Source organism: Fringilla coelebs (genome assembly GCF_963513975.1).
Source record: "Fringilla coelebs genome assembly, chromosome: 6".
NCBI classification, from domain to species: Eukaryota; Metazoa; Chordata; class Aves; order Passeriformes; family Fringillidae; genus Fringilla; species Fringilla coelebs.
Window position 1 is genome coordinate 62,207,005 of NC_140034.1, and position 22,609 is coordinate 62,229,613.

The 22,609-nt window shown below is 45.0% G+C and overlaps 2 protein-coding genes across 9 annotated transcripts in view; one reads left to right on the forward strand and one right to left on the reverse strand.

Moving 5' to 3' along the window:
- BTBD10 (BTB domain containing 10) overlaps positions 1–1,298 on the forward strand; it is a gene marked incomplete at its 5' end in the record, with an annotated part of 28,125 nt that extends 26,827 nt beyond the window's left edge. For all 5 annotated transcript variants that reach the window (XM_084207064.1, XM_084207065.1, XM_084207063.1 and 2 more), the window contains one exon: positions 259–1,298. In XM_084207064.1, coding sequence (XP_084063190.1) covers positions 259–569 — 311 coding nt within the window. In that variant the 3' untranslated portion in view covers positions 570–1,298. The remainder of the gene's footprint in view (positions 1–258) is intronic.
- Positions 1,299–1,616: 318 nt separating this feature from the next.
- BMAL1 (basic helix-loop-helix ARNT like 1) overlaps positions 1,617–22,609 on the reverse strand; it is a 48,202-nt gene continuing 27,209 nt past the window's right edge. The window contains exons 4-19 of one of the 4 annotated variants that reach the window (XM_084207469.1): positions 21,437–21,457; positions 20,548–20,586; positions 20,161–20,202; positions 19,551–19,708; positions 17,681–17,760; positions 16,612–16,704; positions 15,516–15,633; positions 12,938–13,087; positions 10,996–11,239; positions 7,289–7,395; positions 6,799–6,949; positions 6,144–6,232; positions 5,210–5,318; positions 3,477–3,570; positions 2,446–2,548; positions 1,617–2,273 (exon numbers count right to left, since the gene is read on the reverse strand). In XM_084207469.1, coding sequence (XP_084063595.1) covers positions 2,113–2,273; positions 2,446–2,548; positions 3,477–3,570; positions 5,210–5,318; positions 6,144–6,232; positions 6,799–6,949; positions 7,289–7,395; positions 10,996–11,239; positions 12,938–13,087; positions 15,516–15,633; positions 16,612–16,704; positions 17,681–17,760; positions 19,551–19,708; positions 20,161–20,202; positions 20,548–20,586; positions 21,437–21,457 — 1,759 coding nt within the window. In that variant the 3' untranslated portion in view covers positions 1,617–2,112. Of the gene's footprint in view, positions 2,274–2,445; positions 2,549–3,476; positions 3,571–5,209; positions 5,319–6,143; positions 6,233–6,798; positions 6,950–7,288; positions 7,396–10,995; positions 11,243–12,937; positions 13,088–15,515; positions 15,634–16,611; positions 16,705–17,680; positions 17,761–19,550; positions 19,709–20,160; positions 20,203–20,547; positions 20,587–21,436; positions 21,458–22,609 lie in introns of all 4 variants that reach the window. The other 3 variants (XM_084207468.1, XM_084207471.1, XM_084207470.1) reach the window with 3 other exon arrangements.

The window sequence follows — 22,609 nt, forward strand, 5'->3', positions numbered from 1 at the left end:
TTACTTGGTTTGACAAGGAACGGCTGTGGTGCTGGTGCCCTGCAGTAATGTATAAAATGGACATTATTGGTGGGGCACAGGGAGAGCTGACTAGAACACAGCACAACCCTGTGCACTGGCAGTGCCAGTGGCTGCTGTGCTGTGTCCCAGCAGGGCTGAGGGGCTGTGCTCTGTAGGGCAGGGCTGATGGGGCTGTGCTCTGCGGGGCTGTGCTCTGTACAGTCAGTGCTGACGTTGCTGCGCCCCTGCCTTTGCCAGGTTACCCCACGTACAAGGAGAAGGTGAAGAAGCGGCCGGGCGGGCGGCCCGAGGTGATCTACAACTACGTGCAGAGGCCCTTCATCCGCATGTCGTGGGAGAAGGAGGAGGGGAAGAGCCGGCACGTTGACTTCCAGTGCGTGAAGAGCAAATCCATCACCAACCTGGCGGCGGCAGCAGCAGACATCCCGCAGGACCAGCTGGTGGTGATGCACCCCACGCCGCAGGTGGACGAGCTGGACATCCTGCCCATGCACCCGGCGCCCAGCAGCAGCGAGCCCGAGGCCGAGGGCCAGAACCCGCCGCTCTGACCGCGCCGCCCCTCCGCCAGCATGCTCTCCAGTGACTGCACCCAGCTCATACCACACCGCACCGCCAGTTTTCCATTGTGTCCCGGTGTTTAGGATGTCGCGGCAGGGACCTGGCACGGCCCCGGGGGACGCCTGGCCGCTGCGGGAGGAGCCAGCCCGGCGCCGGGCTCGGTGACGTTCGTGTCTGTGTTTGCCAGTAGGTTTGTGACGTCGGTGACTCCGAGCTGGCCTGGCCCCGCTCCGCGGCCCCCGTGGCACGGGGTCTGAGGAAGCAGAGTGGGAATTGATAGTAGCACTTTACAAATGGTCGAGAAATGGAATTTGAAGCCATTTTTTATAAATGTATTGCACAATACTAACAAAGTGCTTCTATCAAAGGTATTAACTGTACATAGTTTTGCTCTGAATAGATTGACCCTTTTGAAGTTATTGTATATGGTTGAGCACAAAACTACTTACTCTTGGGTTTTTGGATTGAGGACGCGATTCAATGACCCACGTAACATCTTGTTCGAGTTCTTTAGTGAATTTTTTCACTTGTTTGCAGCGTGAGCCATGTTCAAAAATTGTGAACAACGGACAGGGGCTTTATCTTAAATTTTGCCTTACCTTAAGCTGTTCACAAATATTTATTTAATACATTTTTCATAAGTGTCATGAAATAGGAAAATGCAAATGGTTCATTCTTCATTTATTAATGATTGTAAACAAGTTTTTCATGCAAATAAAGTTTCCATTATTTTAATGGGCTTGAATTATCTGTGAATTGTGAATTTTGCAAGCGGTTGCTTTTTATTCCTCAGGGGAAGGATGGTTAAGTGAAAAACAAGTGTTTCTTAAAGATAATCAGCCTATTTCAACGCACCTGCCTGTCGTGCTTTTCTCAGGATCAACCTGGATCTAGGAGTAAGTAACAGGAGCTTCTCTGGGAATATTGTCATGACAAAGTCACGTAAGTGTAGGTAAGGCACTGGCTTTCCTCCCTTTCCCCCAAGGCTAAAGAAACGATAAATACCAAGTGCTTCTAGCATGCACCTTCAGCAGGGTTTTATCAAATTTATTTATCAAAGTAAATGCTCCATCTTAGAACAAGGGAAACATTTATTTTAAAAATATTTAACTGTCTAATACATTACACTTTAACAATATTTATAGTAAAGGATTCTTACAAGAAAGAATAAACAGCTTTATGGTACAATTAGTATAAGAAATATCCACATGGGGACCGTTTTGCAGTGTAAAAACACACCATACATCTGAAATGGTCATTTGCATATAAAAGCTACCACTGATGCCAGTGAGTCGCACAGTGATTTAAAAAAAATTTCAAACAACAGAATCCAAAATATACAAGTATTGCAAGCTATACACAGCTAACCAAATCAACACAGAACACTGTAGCAGGTTATTCCACTTTGTCTGAAGTTACACATGGTAGGATGAGTTGCGTTCTGACACAGCTTTTATGAAGTTCCCACATAAAAGCCTCTCAGTCCCGCGGCTCTCACACCGCAGAGCTCCCCGGTAAATGCACTTTGTTGGCTCACAGGGGCCAGGGCAGGTCGCTGAAGTCCACGGGGCCACCGAGCCCCGCGTCGGCCTCCAGCAGGCTCATGATCACCGCCATGGCCGCCTCGTCGTTGCTGGGGCTGCTGGAGCCCTGCTCCGTGTCGATCATGTCCATGCCGATGTGGGAGTTCTCCCCTGCGGGGACACGCCACCTCAGCGGGCTGCTCCCCGCCCGGCGCCGCCTCCGCTGGGGCAGAGCCGGGCGTGGGGCCCAGGGACACCCCCGGCAGCTGGGGCACCCCAGCAAGGGCCAGCACGGGGACTCTGAGCGCCAGAGCGCGCGCGGCGCTGCAGCGGCTTCACTTACCCAGGATGGAGGAGTTGTCGGAATACGGGTACCCAGAATTATCCTGGATTTGCCCAGACAGCAGCCCGGCTGAAGAAATGTCTGGAGTGCCACCATTCAAGATCTTGAAAGACAAAACAGAAGCTCTAAAGCATGAAATGGCGCATTAAGGCTTAAACTGCCCTAACTTCCCAAAATAACCCTGTGGTTTTTAACTAACAATCTTCTAAGCAAGGAGAAATATCGAGGGGGTGCTGAAAACACCCAACCCTCCACCTGCATTTTCCTTTATGCCATGCCAGCAGCCCCTATTCTGTGGACATGTTGAATACTGTAGGGCAGAAGAAGAAAGAATAACTATTACCAGAATTGTAACTCTGGAGTTTTATTTCAAGAGCAAGGGAGCTGGGAATAGACAGGAACATTTACTGTCTGTTCCAGTACAAGCAATTCTTACAAGCAAGTCATCATTTCTGAGAAAAAAAGGTTAAGTAAGCCTGAAGCAGTGCATAAGGATCTGGGTAAGTGTTCTTGCTTTGGATAAAACTTCCACAAGCATTTAGAGATTGCTGGAAGCAGCCAGGACAAGAGTTCAGGTGGCTCAGTGCTGGTAATGGCACCCGAGTGCTCCTCAAGCAGCCTCAGAGCAAGGCAGGTGCACGGCCCTGACTCAAAAGCAGCCTCTGAGTGCCCAGGCAAGCACAGAGCTGTGCTGGTTTGTGCTCAGGAGCACCAGAGGCAGTCTGGGCACAGCCAGTGCCAGCACTGCCAGCCTTCACCAGCACGGGGTGTCAGAGAGTTTCTGGAGGGTGGAGAGACAGGAGCAGAGCTGCTCCTTGCAGCTCTGCTGCAAACATCCAACCTGAAGGGCAGGTGAGTGTCCGACACCGCTGGAGTTTGGGACGAGCTGCTGGCTGCCCTTCAGGCAGGGGCTGTGCCCCCCTCAGTGCTTTAAAGGCTCAGCCCCTCTCCCAGCCCAGCAGGCAGGAGCTGTTCCCTGAGCACAGAGCCCTGCCCTGACTGCCCCAGCCTGGGGGGAGGCTTGTTCTTACCTTCTTCCCTCCTGGCGAGGATGTGTCGGGCGGGGGGGTGCTGGTGATGTTCAGGGGACTTGAGCCACAGCTGGAGGGTGATGATCCTCTTATCCTAGAGCATGCATAAAACAGGGCATGCATTTACACTCAGAGACTTGGAGTTTTGAATGCTGACTTCAGTATCAAGTGCCATAAGGTGCCAAAAGCATGAGCTTCATTTTTGTAATCTCCCTTCTTTGCGTTCCTCACGCTAGCAGGAGCGGCAATGCTGTTACTTGCAGTCAGACCAGCAGTCCTGTGTAAATCCAGCCTGCCTGATCTGCAAGCTTTACCTCCTCCCTGTTTTTGTCCTGGACAGCCTTCACAGAGCCAGAAGGAAAAGGTCCTGGCTGCTAAGAAAAGCCTCATTTTTGAGTATTCTACTTCAATTTCCACCAGCTAAGAGTTCCAGCTGCCACAGTAACCCAGTGAGCTCCTGCTGCAGAACTGCACTGGACACTGGATTGTTTGTAACTGCTCAAAGCCACACTGTTCACTTCCATTTTCCACAGCCTGATCAAACATCATTAAAAATGAATAATGTATTGACTGTAGCACCAACGAATCTCCAGACTAAAGGGAGGAGGGGTAGTTACAGAGAAAAGCAATGGAAATGGGATTCTTCTCCTTGGCAGAGTTCCCCTGGGAAAGCTGAACAGAAGGCAGCTTTGGAAAATAGTAACAGCTGCTGGAAAAGGACTGGAACTAACCCAGGGTCCGAGCCGAAATGCAAACATGAGTGGAAACTGCACTACTACACTCACTGGGGCTAATTAAATGTTTTACAGCTACTAAAAGGGATGGTTAAGCTTCAAAGTAACGATTCAGCCATGTTTTTCTTCTTTTCCTATTCCTACAGAGAGGAATGCAGCCTTAGGGATAGGTCTGCTGCAGCCTGAAGGGAGCACAGAGGGAGCCTCCTGCCTGCAGCAGGAACAAAACTATGAGGAACAGACTGAATGTGTTCCTGGAGTGGATGTGTTTCAGCCCGGTTAAAGTGCTACCACTGAACATCTGCTGGGTGAGAGCCCTTTTATGGGAAAGGAAACACAGTTCCCAAGAGGAAATCGGTGAGGAACAGGGATTTTTAGCCGACAGAAATGAAGTGGTACCCACTGAAAGCAGCTTCTCACACAGGTGAGAACATCCCCACAGACCCTTAGGGACCCTGTGCTTGACCCAGCCCCACACCCTGACTGCCATGGGACGGCCCCAGCATCGTGTCCTTGCTCCAAGAGCTGCAGGGGCACTGCAAAGCTCATCATGCACATCTAACAACCCCAAGAGCATCTGAGCAAATGGACTGCACGAAAACAAACGCTGCTCTTTTGGCACACAGTCAATAGCTTTGCCATTTGGAGGTTGTGCCACTCACAGCCTCAAGTCACTGGGAAAAGAACAGTCTGGAATGGATTTGTTTCTAGGTAGCTGCTCTTTTTAACTCCTGTTTCTGCTACACAGGCCATCATCAGCACCACTGCAAAGAAAGGCCAGTGTCAGTGCCTTGCAGCAGGAAGGCTGCAACTTCATGCTCTCCCTGTGGGGGCTGACTGCCTCAGGGAGGCTGAACAGGAATCTGTAGCTGTCTCAGTACAGTTGGATTGATCCTTATTCAGCTCGAATCAATTGTTCTTTCAGAGGAAATTCAGGAAGTCTGACTCCTCTTAAAGAACAGGAATAAAGCAACTTAACTCCACGCCATTTTCTCTCACCTGTGAATCTCCATGATTTCTTCAGCAATCATCCTCCCTATTTTACCTGCCCCAGCTCTTGTTCCACCTGGAATTCCAGGCACAGTGGGATGGGTCCTTTTGGGGCCACCTGAAACAAGCAGAAATTTTAAGGTCAGAGAAAAGCTTGCAAACTTTCTGCTCAGGGCAACTGTGTTTAGGCTTTGAGTGACCTTCTGAACAGGATTTATTGGCAGCTCCACCAGCTGCTGAGTGCCCTCAAATGGATGAAAAGCTCTGAGCTGTGCTGGGTCTCAGATGTCCCTCTGTGCCAGCAGGGACAGGACAGGCCCCAGCTCTTTTACAATCTGTTCTCTTCCAGAAATGAGCATCTGGTGCTACCTCTTGTCCAGAGCTGGTAGAGCATGGCCGTGTCAGCCCTGCCCCACTCTGTGCCCAAACAGGCCCTTCCCCAAACATGTTTGTGCTCTGCTGTGTGTGAAGAACCTGCCAGTGCACACTCCACTCACTATGAGATAAACCCAAGGCAGCTGATGACTGCAAATAAAGCCCCTGCAGGAACTGCAGGGATCTGAAAGTGAGGGGGAAAGTGAGGTCTGAGCAGTCAGGAGCTGTTGCTGTAAGGCGATTTCACACCTGCACAGCCCTTGGGAGGTTGGAAAGAACAGCTCCACCTGCACTCCCAAAGCACTCCCCTTGGGAGGAGCACTTGGAAAGAGCCTGATACACTCCAGGCAGAGAAAAGCTCCCACTGAGCGGGCAGGAAAGGCCTCAGCATCGCTTATCCAGAACGGAGAATGCTTCTGGAAATGCAGATTTAACAACACAGGTGTGGCTCAGACCCAAAGCCAAAGCTCCTTTTCCTTGGGATATTAGCAAATCTCAGTGCAGAAGGCAGCAAACATGTGCAGGCAGGATGAGCTGCTCCCCAGTGGTTCCTGAGGCCAGGAGTTACCTTCTCCAGCCTGGAGCACGCTGTCCATGCTGTGGGGGGACGCCGCCAGCTGGGGAAAGGCCGCGTCCCCGCCCTCCAGGACCGTGGTGCTGTGGGGTGCAAGGATGAGAAAAATCAGGGAGAGAAAACCTGCAGAGGTAGAAAACCCTCCCAGGGATTACAGCAACCCAGGTCACGCAGCCAGAGTTTCAGCAGGGAGTGCTTCAGGGTTTCGGCAGTGACTGGCACCGGGGCTGGGTGAACAACAGAGATCAACCACCCCAAAGGTTCCACCCCAAAGGGTGCAGTGCCAGACCCCAACTGCTTCTCCCAGCACAGAACTCCCCTACAGGAATTATTCTGCTGAGAAAGCACCCCAAGAGAAAGGAAAAGGGGGAAAAAAATACCTGCCAAAGCAAAGAAATGCCCCTTAAGTTCCTACAAAGACCAAATCCCAGCTCTTCCCAAAGAAAAAACATATTTCTACTTTCTGCAAGCTTTAACGACCAGAAATTACATTACTGCAATTTTTAAACTGAACCCCTCCTCCCCAGGGTGCTGTCTGAAGACACCTATCACCATTCAGAAGGTGTGCACACATTTAGGTGAAATCTCACATGAGAAAAGGGCAAGGCAAGGAGTATTCCCAGGCACCTGCCGAGGGAAAAGCACTTACGAAACGACTGTGTTTGTGGAGACAATGTATTCTACTTCTTTGGTCCAAGGGTTCATGAAACTGAACCAGCGACTCCGCAACGTAATAAAAGAGCCATCTTTTATTTTAAACTTGTAGCAGTTGGTTGTAATTTTTTCTCTTGTCTGCAAAACTGAAGACGGGCAGAAAGCAAGTGATTAGGGTCAAGCAGGCAGCACAACAGAAATGGAGCCCTTATCAGGCAAAGCCAGTCAATTCCTCCCCACATCCCTCAAGAAAGATGTTATTCCTCCCTCATCCCCCTCACCCATCCTGGACCTCAAATATTCCCTACAAATCCCTGCAAGTCTCAGCTAATCACAGCGCTTGGCACATGCAGCACAACTCTCTTGACTAAAGCATTTGCAAACAGCAGTACCCAAATCTCAAGTGTCTCTGGTTTCCTTAATGCACAACAACTGTTCCCAATATTTTGAAGGAAATTTCTTTCCTGAATTATTAAGAACTGTACCTTGTCTGTGACATTCTGCAAGATGTGCTATATCGTCTTGATGAAAATATTCATAACACGAAGTACCTAGAAGTTCCTGGGGTAAGTATGCCAGGATGGCTGTTGCCCTGGGGAAGGGAGGGAGAGGAGGAAAAATTAAAAAAAAAAAAACTCTTTTCAAGTAAAGTATTAGTCAGAGATTCCTGAAGCTCACACTGAGGCTGGGAAAGGCTCAAGTGATGCAGAAAGGAATTTTCGGCTTAGGAGGTAAAAAAAATTCCTTAAGAATACTATTTTTAATTCTCAGGTAATTAAAAAAGTACCTAACACCCAGAGCCCTCAGGTATTACATTTGCCCTACCATCAGCAGAGGGGATGTAAGGCTTTCTAAACAGCTTTGAAGAGCTGCTGTAATTTTGGGAATTTAAGCCTGAGAAAAGCTGCCTTGCAGCAGCCACGGGACAACACAAAGCTTTCTGCACAACAGACATCAAAGGTCTGGAGAACTCAAGAGTAGGACAGAACAACACTACACCAAACTGGACTTGGGTTTTGTACATTTCTTAGAAGAAAATTCTGTGTTTCTGAGAAGAAAATTACAGAGGGAGACATGAAGGTTCCTTGAAGAAGCTGAACTAAGTGCCACAATTCCAAACCATTCCAATTCAAATTAAACATGAAGGGCAATAGGGAACAAACCCAGGCAGATCAACATCTCGTCCGCAATCTCAAAAAAGCCCAAATTAATCATTAGAAAATGCAGAAATTATATATATTAATAATTATGAGTAAGGACAGAAGGAAAAAAGCTGAAGCCCAAAATCCATAGTATTTCAATGTGGGGCATTTTTGTATGTTCCCAAAACCAAGAGATATCAGCACCAGTTGAGGACACCCCAAGCCCTCCCCACAGGGAGACCAACGCCCTCAGCCTTGGAGAAGGAAACAAGAATTCAAACTGACTTTTGTAGGGTGAGCCACTCAAAACTCCAAGAAAACTCACCAAAGCAATCTCTGAGAGAACCACAAAGCAGCAAAACCAAGCCTGTCTTTAAGATGGAAGAGCTGGGAACGCAGTCAAGCCTATTCCAGGATATTTCCAAGAACTTTAGCAGCCAAGGCTTTTAGCAGCACTGCTGTGGTGGGACAGCCCACACAGAGGGGGAGCAGCCAGCACAAGCAGCTACAGGTAATTTGTCAAGCCTTCTCTTTTCACAGCAGGTGCTGTGGAAAGGAGAATCTGCACCAATTTACAGACACCAACAGGCTGGTGCGTTCAGTATCTGACCGTGTTCTATTATGCAAGGAAGGAAATTGTTTGTGTCCTTCTGGAATTTCATCCTGTATTTACTTTTTTCCTCAGCTCGCTTCTCCCACTTAACAAGGCAGCTCTGAATCCTGAAGCTGTATCTGATGACATCTGCATGGATAATAAACTTAATTTTACTCTCAAATTCGGCATGCAGACCAGTTAGAAGTCCTGAATAAACAAGAGGAGAGATGATTCTCTTTAAAACTCTGCTCAGTGTAGCTGCCATTCCAACAGAGAATTGTTAAGCAGCTCCCTGGCTGTGGCAGCCCAGCTAATTGGTACCTAATCCATTGCTGGGCTCCTCCAGGGACCATGAAATCCATGAAGACAGAAAAGGTCACAGGGAGTTAAGGAAAAGTTCCTTTCCCCAGTTCCTTGGACAGATGATAAATGAACAGTGCAAGTCTATATGAACAAAACAACCTGACTTGGAAATAAATTGTTTACAACTTTTACAGGTGCCTAAATATTCTCCAGGATCACTGGATGTCAGCTTCAGGCCTACAGATGAGGTTTTCTTCTAAATAAATTCCCTTTCAAAGAGTTCTTTGAAGTAGCATAGACATCCCAAGGACTGTAAACAACAGCTGGAAAGCAATTCCATAAAAGCATATGTGTTTAAATCCAATGGGCCAACAGTTTCTGAGTCTCATTATTTTAAAAATGCCTTCAAGCTACACATCAGGGGAATAAGCCTGATCTTTTGAAAATAAAACTTGTCTATAAACAAGGCAGAATGGCATTTTCTGAGCAACAGAAAGTTATGAATGCTCCCACAGCTGGCAGAGTGAGCACCAGCTCTGAGCACTCAGGAGTTGGTATCTTCATAAGCTTTTTAGCAAATTAAAAGATTAAAAAAAAAAAACCAGCCTAACCAAAACCCACAAACCCAACCACTCCAAAACAGGTAAGTAACATAAAAAAAAAAATTCTCTGCACTTCAGTTCCTCCCATGGCTGTCCTCTACTTCCTCCCAAAGGGCACTAAAGATCAGCTGAGTCTCCCCTGAACCCAATTCCAGCAGGCAGATTCTGCCAGAGTTGGGAGTTTGGGCTTTGCTGTGTCTCAAGCAGCTGAGCCAAAGCCACAGGGACACTGGAGCAGCCTCATCTGGGGGGTCTCAATCCCTCCTGACAAGGAAGGGAACCCAGCAGCCCCTCTCCAACCAACCCAGCATAACTCTCCACTAACACATCCTTCAACCTCCTATTTTCCCTCCACCACCCAGTAATTTTTAAAGAAGATTCAGGTCATATGTACCTGCTACTGAAGAGAATTCAAGCCCTTTCTTGTGGAAAAGGAAAGAATTAGCCTTTTAGATAATAAACTGATGTTTGAAAGCAGATACCACACGGGCACCAGTTCTCCAACTGTTTCCAGGAGATAACTCTCATGAAAAGCTTTCCTTCTTACAAACACAAAGGGTCCCAGAGAGAAGCACTAATCCAGCAGAACGTGTCCCAGTGAACAGTTATGTAAGTGTACATGCTAGCAAAGCCCAACCCAGCCTCTGTAGCCTCTCAACTGCCTGGGGCTTGCAAGAGGTTTCAAGTAACAGAGGGAGCAATTAGGGTCCAGTTTCAAAACATTTTCTTCTGAAGATTACACACATACATAATGAACTGGCAGAAAAGATCCTGGAGTTGCTTGGCCACATTTGTGGAAGTTTGGGGGGTTCTTTAAAAATTTCAAAAGCCAAGCCAGCAAGAAAAGCTCAAAAGGGCAGCAATTCCTTTTCCCAGGGGGATTTACACACTGCTGCAAGGCCATGTGAAAAATGCATATTTTATGATTGGCTTTTTGCAAATATTAAAATGAATATTATATGTGTTGTGTTAGAAAGTGATGCTGTATTAATTCTCTTAAGGAGTGTGTTAAACACAGTTTTGGGTTATAACAAAATGTTAAAATAGAAACTATGCTATATAAGATACTTTTTTAAAGAAAGGACTTGCAGCGAGCTAGCAGCCACAGGACACCTAAATATTTCAGAGAAAAGGAATTTATTGCCCTCTTATCAGCAGAAAGGAACTTCTTCCTGCCTTGAAGGGGCTGTTAGGATTAGGAGGGAGAAGGTGACACGACCAGTCCGAATCCTTTATTTGAATGGAATTTATGCATCATGTATGGAGTGTATGAATATGCAACAGGTTATTGTTTTTAAGGGTTAATCCTCTGTTAAGGGGTGTCCTTTTTCGGGCTTGTGCTGCCCAGACAAAGGTACCCAGACGTCCGTAACTCTTTGTTTTTGTTGTCTCATATTGTCCTAATTCAAACTGTCCAAATTATTATTGCTCTAACTGCATTGCTATTTCTAGAACCATTTTATTGCTATTAACCCTTTACAATTTTAAAAAGAAGTGGTTTTTTCACAGCCAGCTGTGGGTGAAGCAGTGAGCTGTGAGGGGGCTCTCACCTCTGATCCACGAAGACGAACTTGCCGTCGATGGCGTGCCGGGACACGTACTCGGTGGGCTTGACGCGGATCTCGCCGTTGGCCGGCTGCGGCACCACGTGCGGATGGAGCCTGCCGATGGCCACCAGGCAGCTCAGGTTACAGCCCTCGTTGTCGGGCTCGTTGTCCTCGTCCAGGCCCATCTTTGTGGGAGGCCAGCTTTTTAAGTAGCCTGTGCTATGAATAGTGCAAAAGCTTTTGCGGTCTGCTGTGAAAAGAAAACAAAAACAGAACAAAACAAAAAAACAAAACCGACAAAAACCCAAGAAAGCGGTTAGGTCGGGGGTACAGCTTCGGAGAAGCTCAAATCAGTTCTGCTAATAATGCACCTCCTCTCTTGCGCAGAAAATTTGGGATACTCTTCGCTAAGAGGAGCTGGGGGTGTTCAGCCTGGAGCAAAGGGGGTGCTTTATCTCTCGGGGGTGACTTTATCTCTCTCCATAACTGCCTGACAGGAGGCTGGAGCCAGGTGGGGATCGGCCTCTGCTCCCAGGCAGCCGGTGACAGGATGAGAGGACACGGCCTCAAGCCGCATCAGGGGAGGTTCAGGCTGGACATCAGCGGGAATTTCTTCACAGAAAGGATTGTCCGGCGTTGGGAGGGGCTGCCCAGGGAGGTGGGGGAGTCCCCATCTCTGGAGGTGGTCATGAAACAACTGGATGTGGCGCTTGGTGCCCTGGTCTAGTTGACATGGTAATGGTCGGTTAAAGGTTGGACTCAGTGATCTTGGAAGTCTTTTCCAACCTAAATGACTCTGATTCCAAGGGCTTTTTCAGCACTCCTGCTGTAATGCAGCTAATCTGAGATAATCCAATAAACAATTTCTCTTGGCAAAACCGCTGTTCATGCTGAAACATCACATAGCTCAGACCGAGGTTGCTTTTGGTAATTTTGAGCAGAAATTGCATCACATTTTATTATTTCCGCAAAAGAGGCAAATAACCCAAAGGAACATATGAAGAAATTAGTAGATTAATAAATAAGATGCCTCTTTCATCTTAACCTGAAGCTCCTTATAGCATGTTTGGCAGAACATACTCTGTCCAGGGTGTGGGGCACACAGGTGTGATGAAGATTTGCAATGGCAGTAAAAGTCAGAATCCAAAAGAATTCCCATTCCTCAGCACTGAGGAGGCCTGAGAACTCCAAGGAAGATGACTTTCATAGGCAGCTGGAGTAAAAGGCTTATGCCAGCTCCTCAAACTGGCTTCCTCAGCAGTGAGCACAAAAGCAGCACCCAAGGCTGAGGCTGAGCCTGAACCTCACGGGGAGTTGGGGCAGCTGCCACAGCCAAAGAATGCACCAAAACTGCCTCTGTTCTCTTACTGTTTGTCTTTTAACTAACCAAATGCATCATTCACAGTACTCAAAGAAGAAACCTTCACATTTGGGCTAAACATATATTCCATATATGCCTAGAATAACAGCCTGCAGAGGAGAAAATATTACCAACACTGGTAATGCTACAAGCAAATATTCCAGGTGTAGAAATGCCACGTTTGCAGTACTCAGAATGTACCTAACCCACAGATGAACTGAGAATTACTCATTTTTGGAGGTGGGTATCCATGCACACATCACTGGGCAGAGAACAAGGAACAGCTCCCCTTTACTGGAGACATTGGCCAGGCGGTCAAGAGTGAGTGTGACCTGACCAATGTCTGAAGATGATGCAGTAACCCCCCAGAGCTGTTGGCACAAACTGCCTGAAAGGGTTTCAAGAAAGCAGAGTGGAGAATTTGGCTTCAAACACTAATAAAGGTGTGTAAGAGATACTGGAGTTTGAAGAAGTAACAGACCAAGACATAGCTCTTGATAAGAAATGTAAAAAATTCAACCACTGCGAACGAGCAGCACTAAAAAAAAATCCTGACAGCCTTGGCAACAAAAGCATGATGGTTACCTTTCTTCTTAGAGCAGGTTGAAGGGAAATCCTTGTCTTCTACCTTGACAGAGGGCCTGTTGCACTTCATCCTGCAGAAGAAGGAGCGCCGTGCCCCGGAGCAGAGCCGCGAGGGCCCGGGCGTGATGTCGGTCTTGACCGGGAGTCCGGCTGCGAGGGAGGGAGGGAGGCAGGGTCAGCTGCAGAGGGAAGCACCCCAAAAACCCCACCCCACAGTGCTTCAACACCACTGGGCCTTGCCTCTCCTGCTCTCGAGGTTCTGATGTGTGTGACTGTGCAGGACCCAGCTGACCATACTGATACCTCGGGTTTGAGCTTTTGAATTTTTCTATTTTTTCACCTTTTGTGCTGCTTTGGTGTGTGGGTCTGGGTTTCATCTAAGGGGACAGTCAGCTCTCTTCACACAGTAGGTAGACACAACAATTCCTTCTCTAGCTGGGGACCCAAGGACAGCCAAGCCTTGATCCTCAGTCCACAGCACGGACTGAAGAGAGAAAAAACAAGGAGGATGGGACTTGGTGGGCTGGAGCTGGGGTTGGACAAAGAGCTCCAATATGCTAATGGACCAGAACTTATAAAAATGTGAGCTCTTGTGACCAAGCCCTCTTTTGCTTTCATCTTGGAGCCATCTGGGTACTGCCAGGGTGTGGCCTTTGAAGGCTCTTCAAGAAATATCCACTTTATTCCCAATAACTCTGTCCAGCCTCTGTTCCAACACCAACACTGCAACTTCTGACTCTGCTTTCTGCTATTACAGCACTGAGGCTGGAGAGAACACAGCAAGAGATTTGACAGATCCACACAAGTCCTGTGATAAACACTGCAATTTCTCCGAACTGGTTAAAATTAGAGAGATTACTCTTCCACTAAAGCAGAGCAGAATTCCATACACAGTCACTCAGGAGGCTCCTGACCCTTCAGACTGGCACTTTTCTATCACAACACCCTCCCAGAAAACACGTGTGCCTATGGAGCAGAAGAGTCCAAATGACACTCCAGGGAGAGATGGAAGAGAAAAGGCAGCAGGGACCCATGCAGGAACTGCAGATCCCCAAAATCTCCAGAAATCTCTCTTGCCCTGCAGAAATAATTGCACACGGACATGCCCTAACAATAAATCCTGACCTTTATCACATCCTCACAGAGGATTCTTTTCTGTGGGAAAACCAACCAAAACACATCCCTCTGAGCCACCAGCAGAGTGATGGTACCACCAGGGCTCTGGGAAGACATGGACTGCTTCCATGGCATGCATCAGGAGCACAGGTATCAGCAGGGCCAGTGCTCCAAGGGCTGGTGGAGGAGGATTTAAACCACACAGCAACTTTTCCACTCCAACCATGTCTGCATGGGGATATGTAAAATCACTCAGCTGTCAACATGAACAAAAACTCCTCAGGCCTTGTGGGCCTTTGACATAAGGAGGAATTCCAGCAATTCCAGTGTTTTAGTGGGAAGTGTGGCTCCCTTACAATCCCACTGGAGTGAGGTGATCTCCAGGAGGTCAGGCTGCCCTGTACCACATGCCCTCCAAGCTGCTGCACCGTGGTGTGAGTACAAGCTGTGCTGAGTTACTCATGCCAAGACAAAAATAAATACATGCATACATCCTCATACTCTTCACCAGTATGAGTTCTTGAAATTCTACCAATCCGTCTATCATAGCAGATGGGAAGACTGTAATTCATAGTATTTATTTTTGCCCTAACTTTGTCAGAGCCATACAAAAAAAAAAAAACCCCAAAGAACCAACAAAAAACCAGGAGGCAGCACTGGATATTCATGCTTGACAACCGATGAAAGTAGGAGCCAGAAAAAAACTTCAGCTGATTCTGCTGAAGCCTCCAGGCTCCCTGCCCTCAAATGATCTCTCCCAACTTCAGTTTCTGAAGTTGAGCTGGTGGCTTCTGTGAGCTGAGATCCAGGAGATTTCTGCTCCTGACAAGCAGGAGACTTAATGGCCTGGAAATCTGCAGTTGTAAGATACCACCTTCCACTGAAGCAGCGCAGACTCCTGTTATGAGAGGGAATTAAACACCCACTCACCCCAAGAGCAGCAGAGATTCAGAACTACTTTAAAATACCAGAATGGAATAGAGCTAAGAGACGTGGCAGGAAATGATTCCAAAGTTAAAAACCTTCTGAGAGAAAGGCTGGGTCATTGGTGGCAGTAAGCAATAAATAAGTAGATAAATAAAATGAATCCTCTATCCTGGCTGACAGCTGAGGACTACCAAGATAATACTGAGCATATTCTGACCATTTAGAATGATGGATTAGAAGAAATGCTTCATATGTTCCAATGGAAAAAGTTAAAGCTTGGATGCCTGGAAGAGAGAGGACACCTCACAGGTGAGGCCAGTTCCAGTAATGCCTCTGTGCCCCAGTGCATGCCAAACCCAACAGCTTCCAGGAACCTGTTTCACACTTTCTTTTTTCTTCTTTTGTTTCTTGCTGTCTTTATTCCTTGGCATGAGACAATCCAGGCAGCATCCCCCCACACCCCCCTTGTGAGATGAGGCAAAGCCCCAGCAGCAGTGATCCCAGATGACATTTTCCCAAAGCTGGCAACACTCACTTTTTGCATCTATAAGTCTTTCTCGTGGCGCGGTGTCAGAAGAAGAGAGCTGCTCCTTCACTTTGGCAATGTCTTTAGGATGGAGATAATCAAATAAACTTTGACCAATCAAATCATTCTGTAGAGATTGAACATTTGGTCAAAAAGTAAAATAATGGCTCGGGATGTTTTCTTCATTTTAGCATCCAGTATGAACAGTCCTTTTACACAGAGGTGTGGCCAAGGAATACCAAACATCCAGATCCAGCCTCATTGCAGGGGTCTGAACTGGATGACCTTTAAAGGGTCCCTTCCAAACAAACTATTTTATGATTTGATGGAAGGTTTTCTCTGTGTATTGAAGTTATGATGACATTACACATTCCTGTCATCATTTTCAGTAAGAGTTTTGCAGAATTGGCATGCTCAATTCCCACTCCCCACAAAATATTCTGGTTTCTACTCAGTCTTACTTCTTCTACCACACATTTGAATGGAAAAAAATCCTAATTGCAAATGTTCTCTTTCATTATTTACATATGAATTTAGTATATACCTAACTAAATGCTGGCTGAGGAAAACTTTTGAAGCTAATACAGGTTTAAATTTGATGAGGAGTGCAGATGACAGAAAGAATGAAGATTATTTACACAATATATGGTCAGACTGAAGCCTTATGTTGAGCATATATTAAAAACCTGGCTTTGATAGAACTGCTTTCCAGTTTCCATCAGTAAGCATGCAAGCAGAACCAGGACAGGTAGAAAGAAAACTAAGCTGAAAAATCCATGTGATGCTACTGGAAAAACCCCAGAGTGATGTTTCAATATTTGCTTGCGCTCCCAATTAGGTAATGCTTTCGCAAGCCTGAGGTTAAATCCTTGAGCAGAATGCCTCAATCAGTGAATTTAATTTAGTTCCTTTTCACCTCTGGCTTTGAATGGAAACCAGAAGCAATCTTCTCTAATGACATGGCAGAGAAAAGCTCTCTCTCTTTGCAACACCTCTCAGCTTTCAAGACAGACTCTTCTCATGCCTACCCCCCAGATAAGGGCATAACCATCAAAAAGCTCTCAAATCTTTTAAGACCTAATGTACTTAAAATGGAAAAGAATACCTGACTGTAGTTGAGGATCTTGAAGACAGATTCTGAAACAAACAGTATCTTTCCTCTGTCACAGCCCACAACAAAAAGGAATCCATCTGCTGCCTAATCAGGGTGGGGGAAAAGTGAAATCCCAAGTTATACATCCACATTGCATCGTTATAACCTTTAAAGCACTTTGTGTGCAGTCGAATTTCTACACTAGGAGAGCTGTCTTAACATTTAGAGGTAGCTGAGTCAACAGGAAAAAATGTGAATTACAATGAAGGGGTTTTTTGCATCTGCAAACATTTTTGGCACGATTCTGGGCATCGTGCCCAGAATGTAAAATAACTTTTATGAGAAGAAAGAACCCATGTCTTGTCCAATAATATTATGATTACGTTTAATAATGCCTTCAAATTAAAATGTTATTTTAACTGTACTTAAAAAAGCTCCTCTTTTAAAAACCAACCATAACCTGGATATTCACTTTTGTGCCTGGAGGCAAGCAATTCCTATTTACAAAGTACTGTCTTTTAGTCACACACAGGCATGCAGGAATAGGCCCCAATTATGCATCTTCAGAGTCACAATGCTGCAGGAATGAAATTCTGCACATGCTGCATCTGGACACTGCAGTGCTTCAACAATTACACAGCCAGGAGAAGAGCTCTCCTGAGTAATGGGAGGAGCTCCCCACACTATGAAAGCAGTGGAACAGCAGGCAGCCCAACACACTGAGCCATGTTACATCAGTGACCTCAATAAAAAGGTGTTCATTGTGTCACTGTGCACTGGAAATCACGGCAAGGAAACCCAGGGCAGCAAGCCTGCAAGGAAACTGTTCGTGTGATTTTGGTCTGTATGTGTAATAACTGAAGGTTCCAAGGGTTCCCATCTAAATCCCCCTCTCCAACCTTTCTGCTTAAATTAAGAAATGCTAGTCATCCTTAAACTCACTGACTCTAGATCTCATAATTATCCTCCACAATCAAAACATTTCAAAGCTGATGCACAAGGCAGAAAATTGCCGGTGGTGGGCTTTGGGAGAGCTATAGTCACAGATATTAATATTGCTTAATTAAAAGTTGGAACATACCCTGAGAATAAGGTGTTTTAGTTCCTCATCTGATAGAAAAGCAGGCTTGTAGTTTGCTTCTGTATATGGGTTTGTAGCACCTAAAGAAAACAAACAAACAAACAATTCCCACATCACCAACATTCTACACTTAAATGAGCAATCTCCCTTTGGCTCCTCCTTAGACTGCTGTTCATTGCAGGAGTTCTTTAAAATTAACTTTTTTTGGTTCTGCTATCAACATGAGCTCTGTTGGTATTAACTGAAAAAAGGGTGAAGCTTTTTTTGCTAAGACACAAGCACTGCATAAGGTAGAAATGCAAATTAAATGCCTCTGAGATAGAAAAGTATTCCTTGACATATTTTTGAACCCAAAGGCTGTCCTTGATTTATGGCCTAGTCTCAGAATTAGAAATTATAACAATGAGATATTAAAGAATAAAAACATTCAAACTATTTCTTCACCTTATAACTCAGTAAAACATGACAAGCTTGAGTAAACAAATCCTCAGTTAGGAATCTACAAATCAATTCTCTCATTCCAAGCCAAAGATAAACCCCAGCATTACAATGACATCACCTTACAATGCCAAAACCCCAAAATTGGCAACAAATGAGGCAGCTATTTATTAAGGAGTAATTCTTCTCATTCTGTTCTCTTCATAGAGGCAGAGGAGAGTCAAATTAGTAACCACTCAAGTGTTATAAAGTATTAACCTCATCAAATGACAGCAGCAGGAAAGTTAAGCCTTCCAAAACTGAGGCTAAACATGACTGAAGGCACCAGCTCTCCTAGAAATGAGAACAATCACCAGGATCTTTTTTACCATTAGCTGCATCCCTTTTTCTTCTCAGTAATGTATTTCTTGAAGGCTTAAAGCTTTTAACATCAGCACCAATTGTACCCAAGCACTGATTCAGCCATGTGAAGCTTTAGGAACAGAGAGCGATTTCTCACAACCTCAACTCTTCCAATCCTGTGTGCTTCCCTTCAAGTGCTTGCAACAGAAACTGGTCAAAAAGATTTTAAGTTTTCAAAATAATCTCTATTTTTTCCCACAGAGCTAAAGGTACAAACACAAAACCTTATAAGTCCTGTGGGAATATCATACCTAAAATCTACCCTCTCTATCCAACGACCTGATACACTGCCTGCTTAGAGCAGGGCTCAGGACAGTGCCAGAATCAACTGAGCACTGCCCTCAAGCCCTTTGTTGCCTCTCCCCACCTGCCTTGGTGCTGTAGAGTCTGGTAGTAGTGACCAAGGGATGGAAAAACATTCTTTTCTCACCCCCAGGTTCCCCCAGTCACGTCAGGGTATTTACTGGACTGTGAATTAGTAAGCTGTGAATGGACACTGAGCATCAGATGCTAAGAGAAGGGAGGAATCCTCCCAAAATGAATTATTTTGTATTTGCAGGGACCCTCGTGGCAGGCAAGAATGATGAATCTGACTCTGTGTGCTCAGAAGGCTAATTTATTATTTTATGGTACTATATTATATTAGAGAATACTAAACTATACTAAAGAATATTGAAAGGATACAGACAGAAGGCTAAAAAGATAATAATGAAAACTGGTGACTCTTTCCAGAGCCCTGACACAGCTTGGCCCCAGTTGGCCAAAGAGTGAAAACAACTCACATGAAACCAATGAAACAATCTCCAAACACACTCCAAAGCAGCAAAATGGAGGAGAAACAAATGAGATAAGGATTGTTTTCCTTTTTCTCTGAATCTTCTCAGCTTCCCAGGAGAAAAATCCTGGGCGAAGGAATTTTTCCAGAGAATGTGACAAACTAACTTACTCCTTTGGGGCAAAAAGGGAGAGGAAAAAGCGTGGCTTTGGGGAAATGCCACTTGTAATGGCCCTGCAGCCCCAGGCAACTCACCACGAAGTGTTTTCATGTGCTGGACAGCCATCCTGAGCACGGTGAGCTTGTCCAGCTTGCGGGACATGGCGTTGCAGGTGGGCACCAGCGAGGCCAGCTCGTCGATGAAGCTGTTCATCTTATCCCTGCGCCGCTTCTCGATCTGGCTGTGCGCCTCCCTGCACACACACACACACACACAGCAGACACTCCTCAGACATTTGATGAGAATTATTTGGGTACAGAATGGCCACGAGCAACGGGAAAGGCTGCAGCACAAGCTCGTGGTTTTTGCCAGAAAACATCACCCCGTGTTGGTCAGGTTTATATTTTCCCATATTAAGTTTCACAGCTAACGCTTTCACAACCCACCATGGAGTCTGAAAGAAGAATGATGGAGAATGCAACATTACCAGAAACAAACCTGGCTTCAATTTCAACAGCAATGAGGTGACTAAAACCAAGTTACTCACCAAATTAGTTCTTTCACTCTATGGAAACTTAATGAAAAATGTGAACATTGCAAAGATACGGAAAAAAAAGATATTTGCAGACGAAACATGCACAAATAATTCATACATGGCAAAAACAAAGAGACAATTCTTTTAAATATATTTGTTTAGAGTATTACCTTGCATTTTTTATCCTGCCTTGTTGGTCTGCATACTCCAATCTGTTGAGAAACGACATCACAAAGTTACAGGGTTGAAAGCACTCAACCCAACTCTTTTACTGCATCTCACATCCTACTGATCCTCATTAACATCAGTTTTTTAGAATTTGAATGCTTATTTAACCTTTCTACAGCAAAGCTCAGTGCCTGTAACATTGCACCTCAGACTTGGGGGCGTTTTAGCTTGTCTGCTCCGTGTGTTTAAACTAAGATTGTTTAGATTATTGATTCATCCCAACAAAGCAATTAATTTGGGACCACAGTGACACTGAGAACAGGCATCCACAGTCAGGATCCTGTGTCAGAACTGTGGAACTGAGATTTCAGTGACTGTATCAACAGTACCTTCCATGTTGGTCATCTTTATCTGTATCCATACCTTCCCTGCAGAAACAGAACAAAGCAACACATCACAAATTGAGCAGGACTGGCAGAACTGCTATCCAACCACCATAAAGTCAGAATCGAGTATTCCTGCCACCTCTAAATCACAAATACAAAAATAGGAGTAAAAAACAACAACCTGGAAGGACTAAGGAAGCTGTGTGGTTTTTGTAACATTAAAACATTTTCTTAAATTAGTTGTGTCTCCTTCAGAACTCACTAAATGGCACAGTTTGATGTGTTTGACAGTGAAACATGCTGCAGTTCAAAGATATCATCTGTTACCAAAATGTTTTTCAGTTAACTACAGGAGGGGAAAAAAAACCCAACCTTGTGCAGATGCCTTTATGTTCCATAGCTCAGTTTGCCTTGTAGTGGGGTAGAAAATGGTAATAACCTAAATTAACACACCACTGGAGATGGCCAAATGCAAGGAGAGAATAAAAGCCTGTGTGAAACTAACCAGGCACACTGGAAATTAGTACAACTCTCAGTGCAGATACATGGACTGCTTTTGTTTCAACATGAAGAAAAGAAGTAAGGAGAGAGGCAGGATAAATAGAAATAATCCCCCTCTTTACACTTAATATTATAGCCCCATGTGCACAACTCTGAGAGTATAAAAGTTTTCATAGCTGCACTTGGTAGAAAAAGCTAAATGCTCATGACTACACATCTTTTTTTAGAAAAATAATTAGGAAGAGAAAGTTTTAGTTGACATAAATCTGTACAACTGTGCACACATGGACATTCCTAGGCCTGCTCATTCTGGTTTAGGAAGCAAAAGGCAGGGAAAAAACACTGGGCATCTTTTTCAAATGAAACCAATTACTGAAATATTCATACTTACTCAAAAGGAAAGCCATCGAGTCTGAAAAGAAAGAAAAATAAAGTACACCATATATAGGAAATAAGAACAATGTCTTACATTTTCTACTGAAATTCTCAAGCAAATTCAGATTCTATTTGAAATGAAAAGCACAATGAAAACAGGACAATAGCAGTGAGCGTTTTCTAAAGAAACAAGCTTGTTCAAATTAATCTACTTTCTGAAATAATAATTCTGCTTTTTAAGAACAGAGAGCATAGTTCATTACACTTAATGTGAAAAACTAATAAAATAACTAACCTAAATTATGTTATGCAAATCATTGAGATATTGTTTCATCTTCAGAAAGGAAAGATCTGTGCTTTATGCGTGTTGTCCTTGTGGTTAGATAAATGGGATTTCAGAGGACTCTAAGGCCAGAAATAAAACATAAAAATAAAAATAAAGTATCCCAAGTTTCTCAGTTTTTGATTCTTGTGCATTCTTGACGCACATTTTGCTTTAGTCTAAAGTCCCAAGCTGAACTTTCTACAGACTTTACGGTATCACAAGGAAATGAAACAGAATTTCTACACGCAAACTAACTGCTGGCATCACTTCAAGCCTGTAAAGTGACCTGAAATACCACTGAGCTTTACCATGATAAGAGGCTATGTTTTATAAAAGCCTTCTGAAAAACTCTTCTCATCTCAGCCAATAACATACTAGTTATTCCTGTTCAACACTGGACAGGAAAATAAACACGGTAGCTGTTCGTGTATTATTCACTGCCCTCTTATATAAATTATCTTCGTGATTAGTTTTAAAATAATATCAATAATAATGCTAAATGTTTTCTTCATCTCCCAGTCTGCACACCTGAGCTGTTGCCTTAGCCACTGACTGCTGATGCTCACAATTGAACAGCTCTGGGATGTCTGTGTGTAAAAACCCCCAGAAAGCCAAATCTAGAGGAGGCACAAGGTCAGTTATTAATGCAACAGGGTAGTTTATTTTCTCATCATGTAATATTTCAATTGAAAGCATGAATCCCAAGCAAAATTCACTGTTCATAGTGCTGTGCATGAAGCCTTGGACAAGAGCATTGGAGCAGCCCTTGCTGAAGTGACAGCAGGAAGCTGGGCAGGGATTTTCCTGGAGCAGTTGCAGCAGAAAGAACTGAAAGGCTGTTGTGGAGAGCTGAAATTGCAGCTA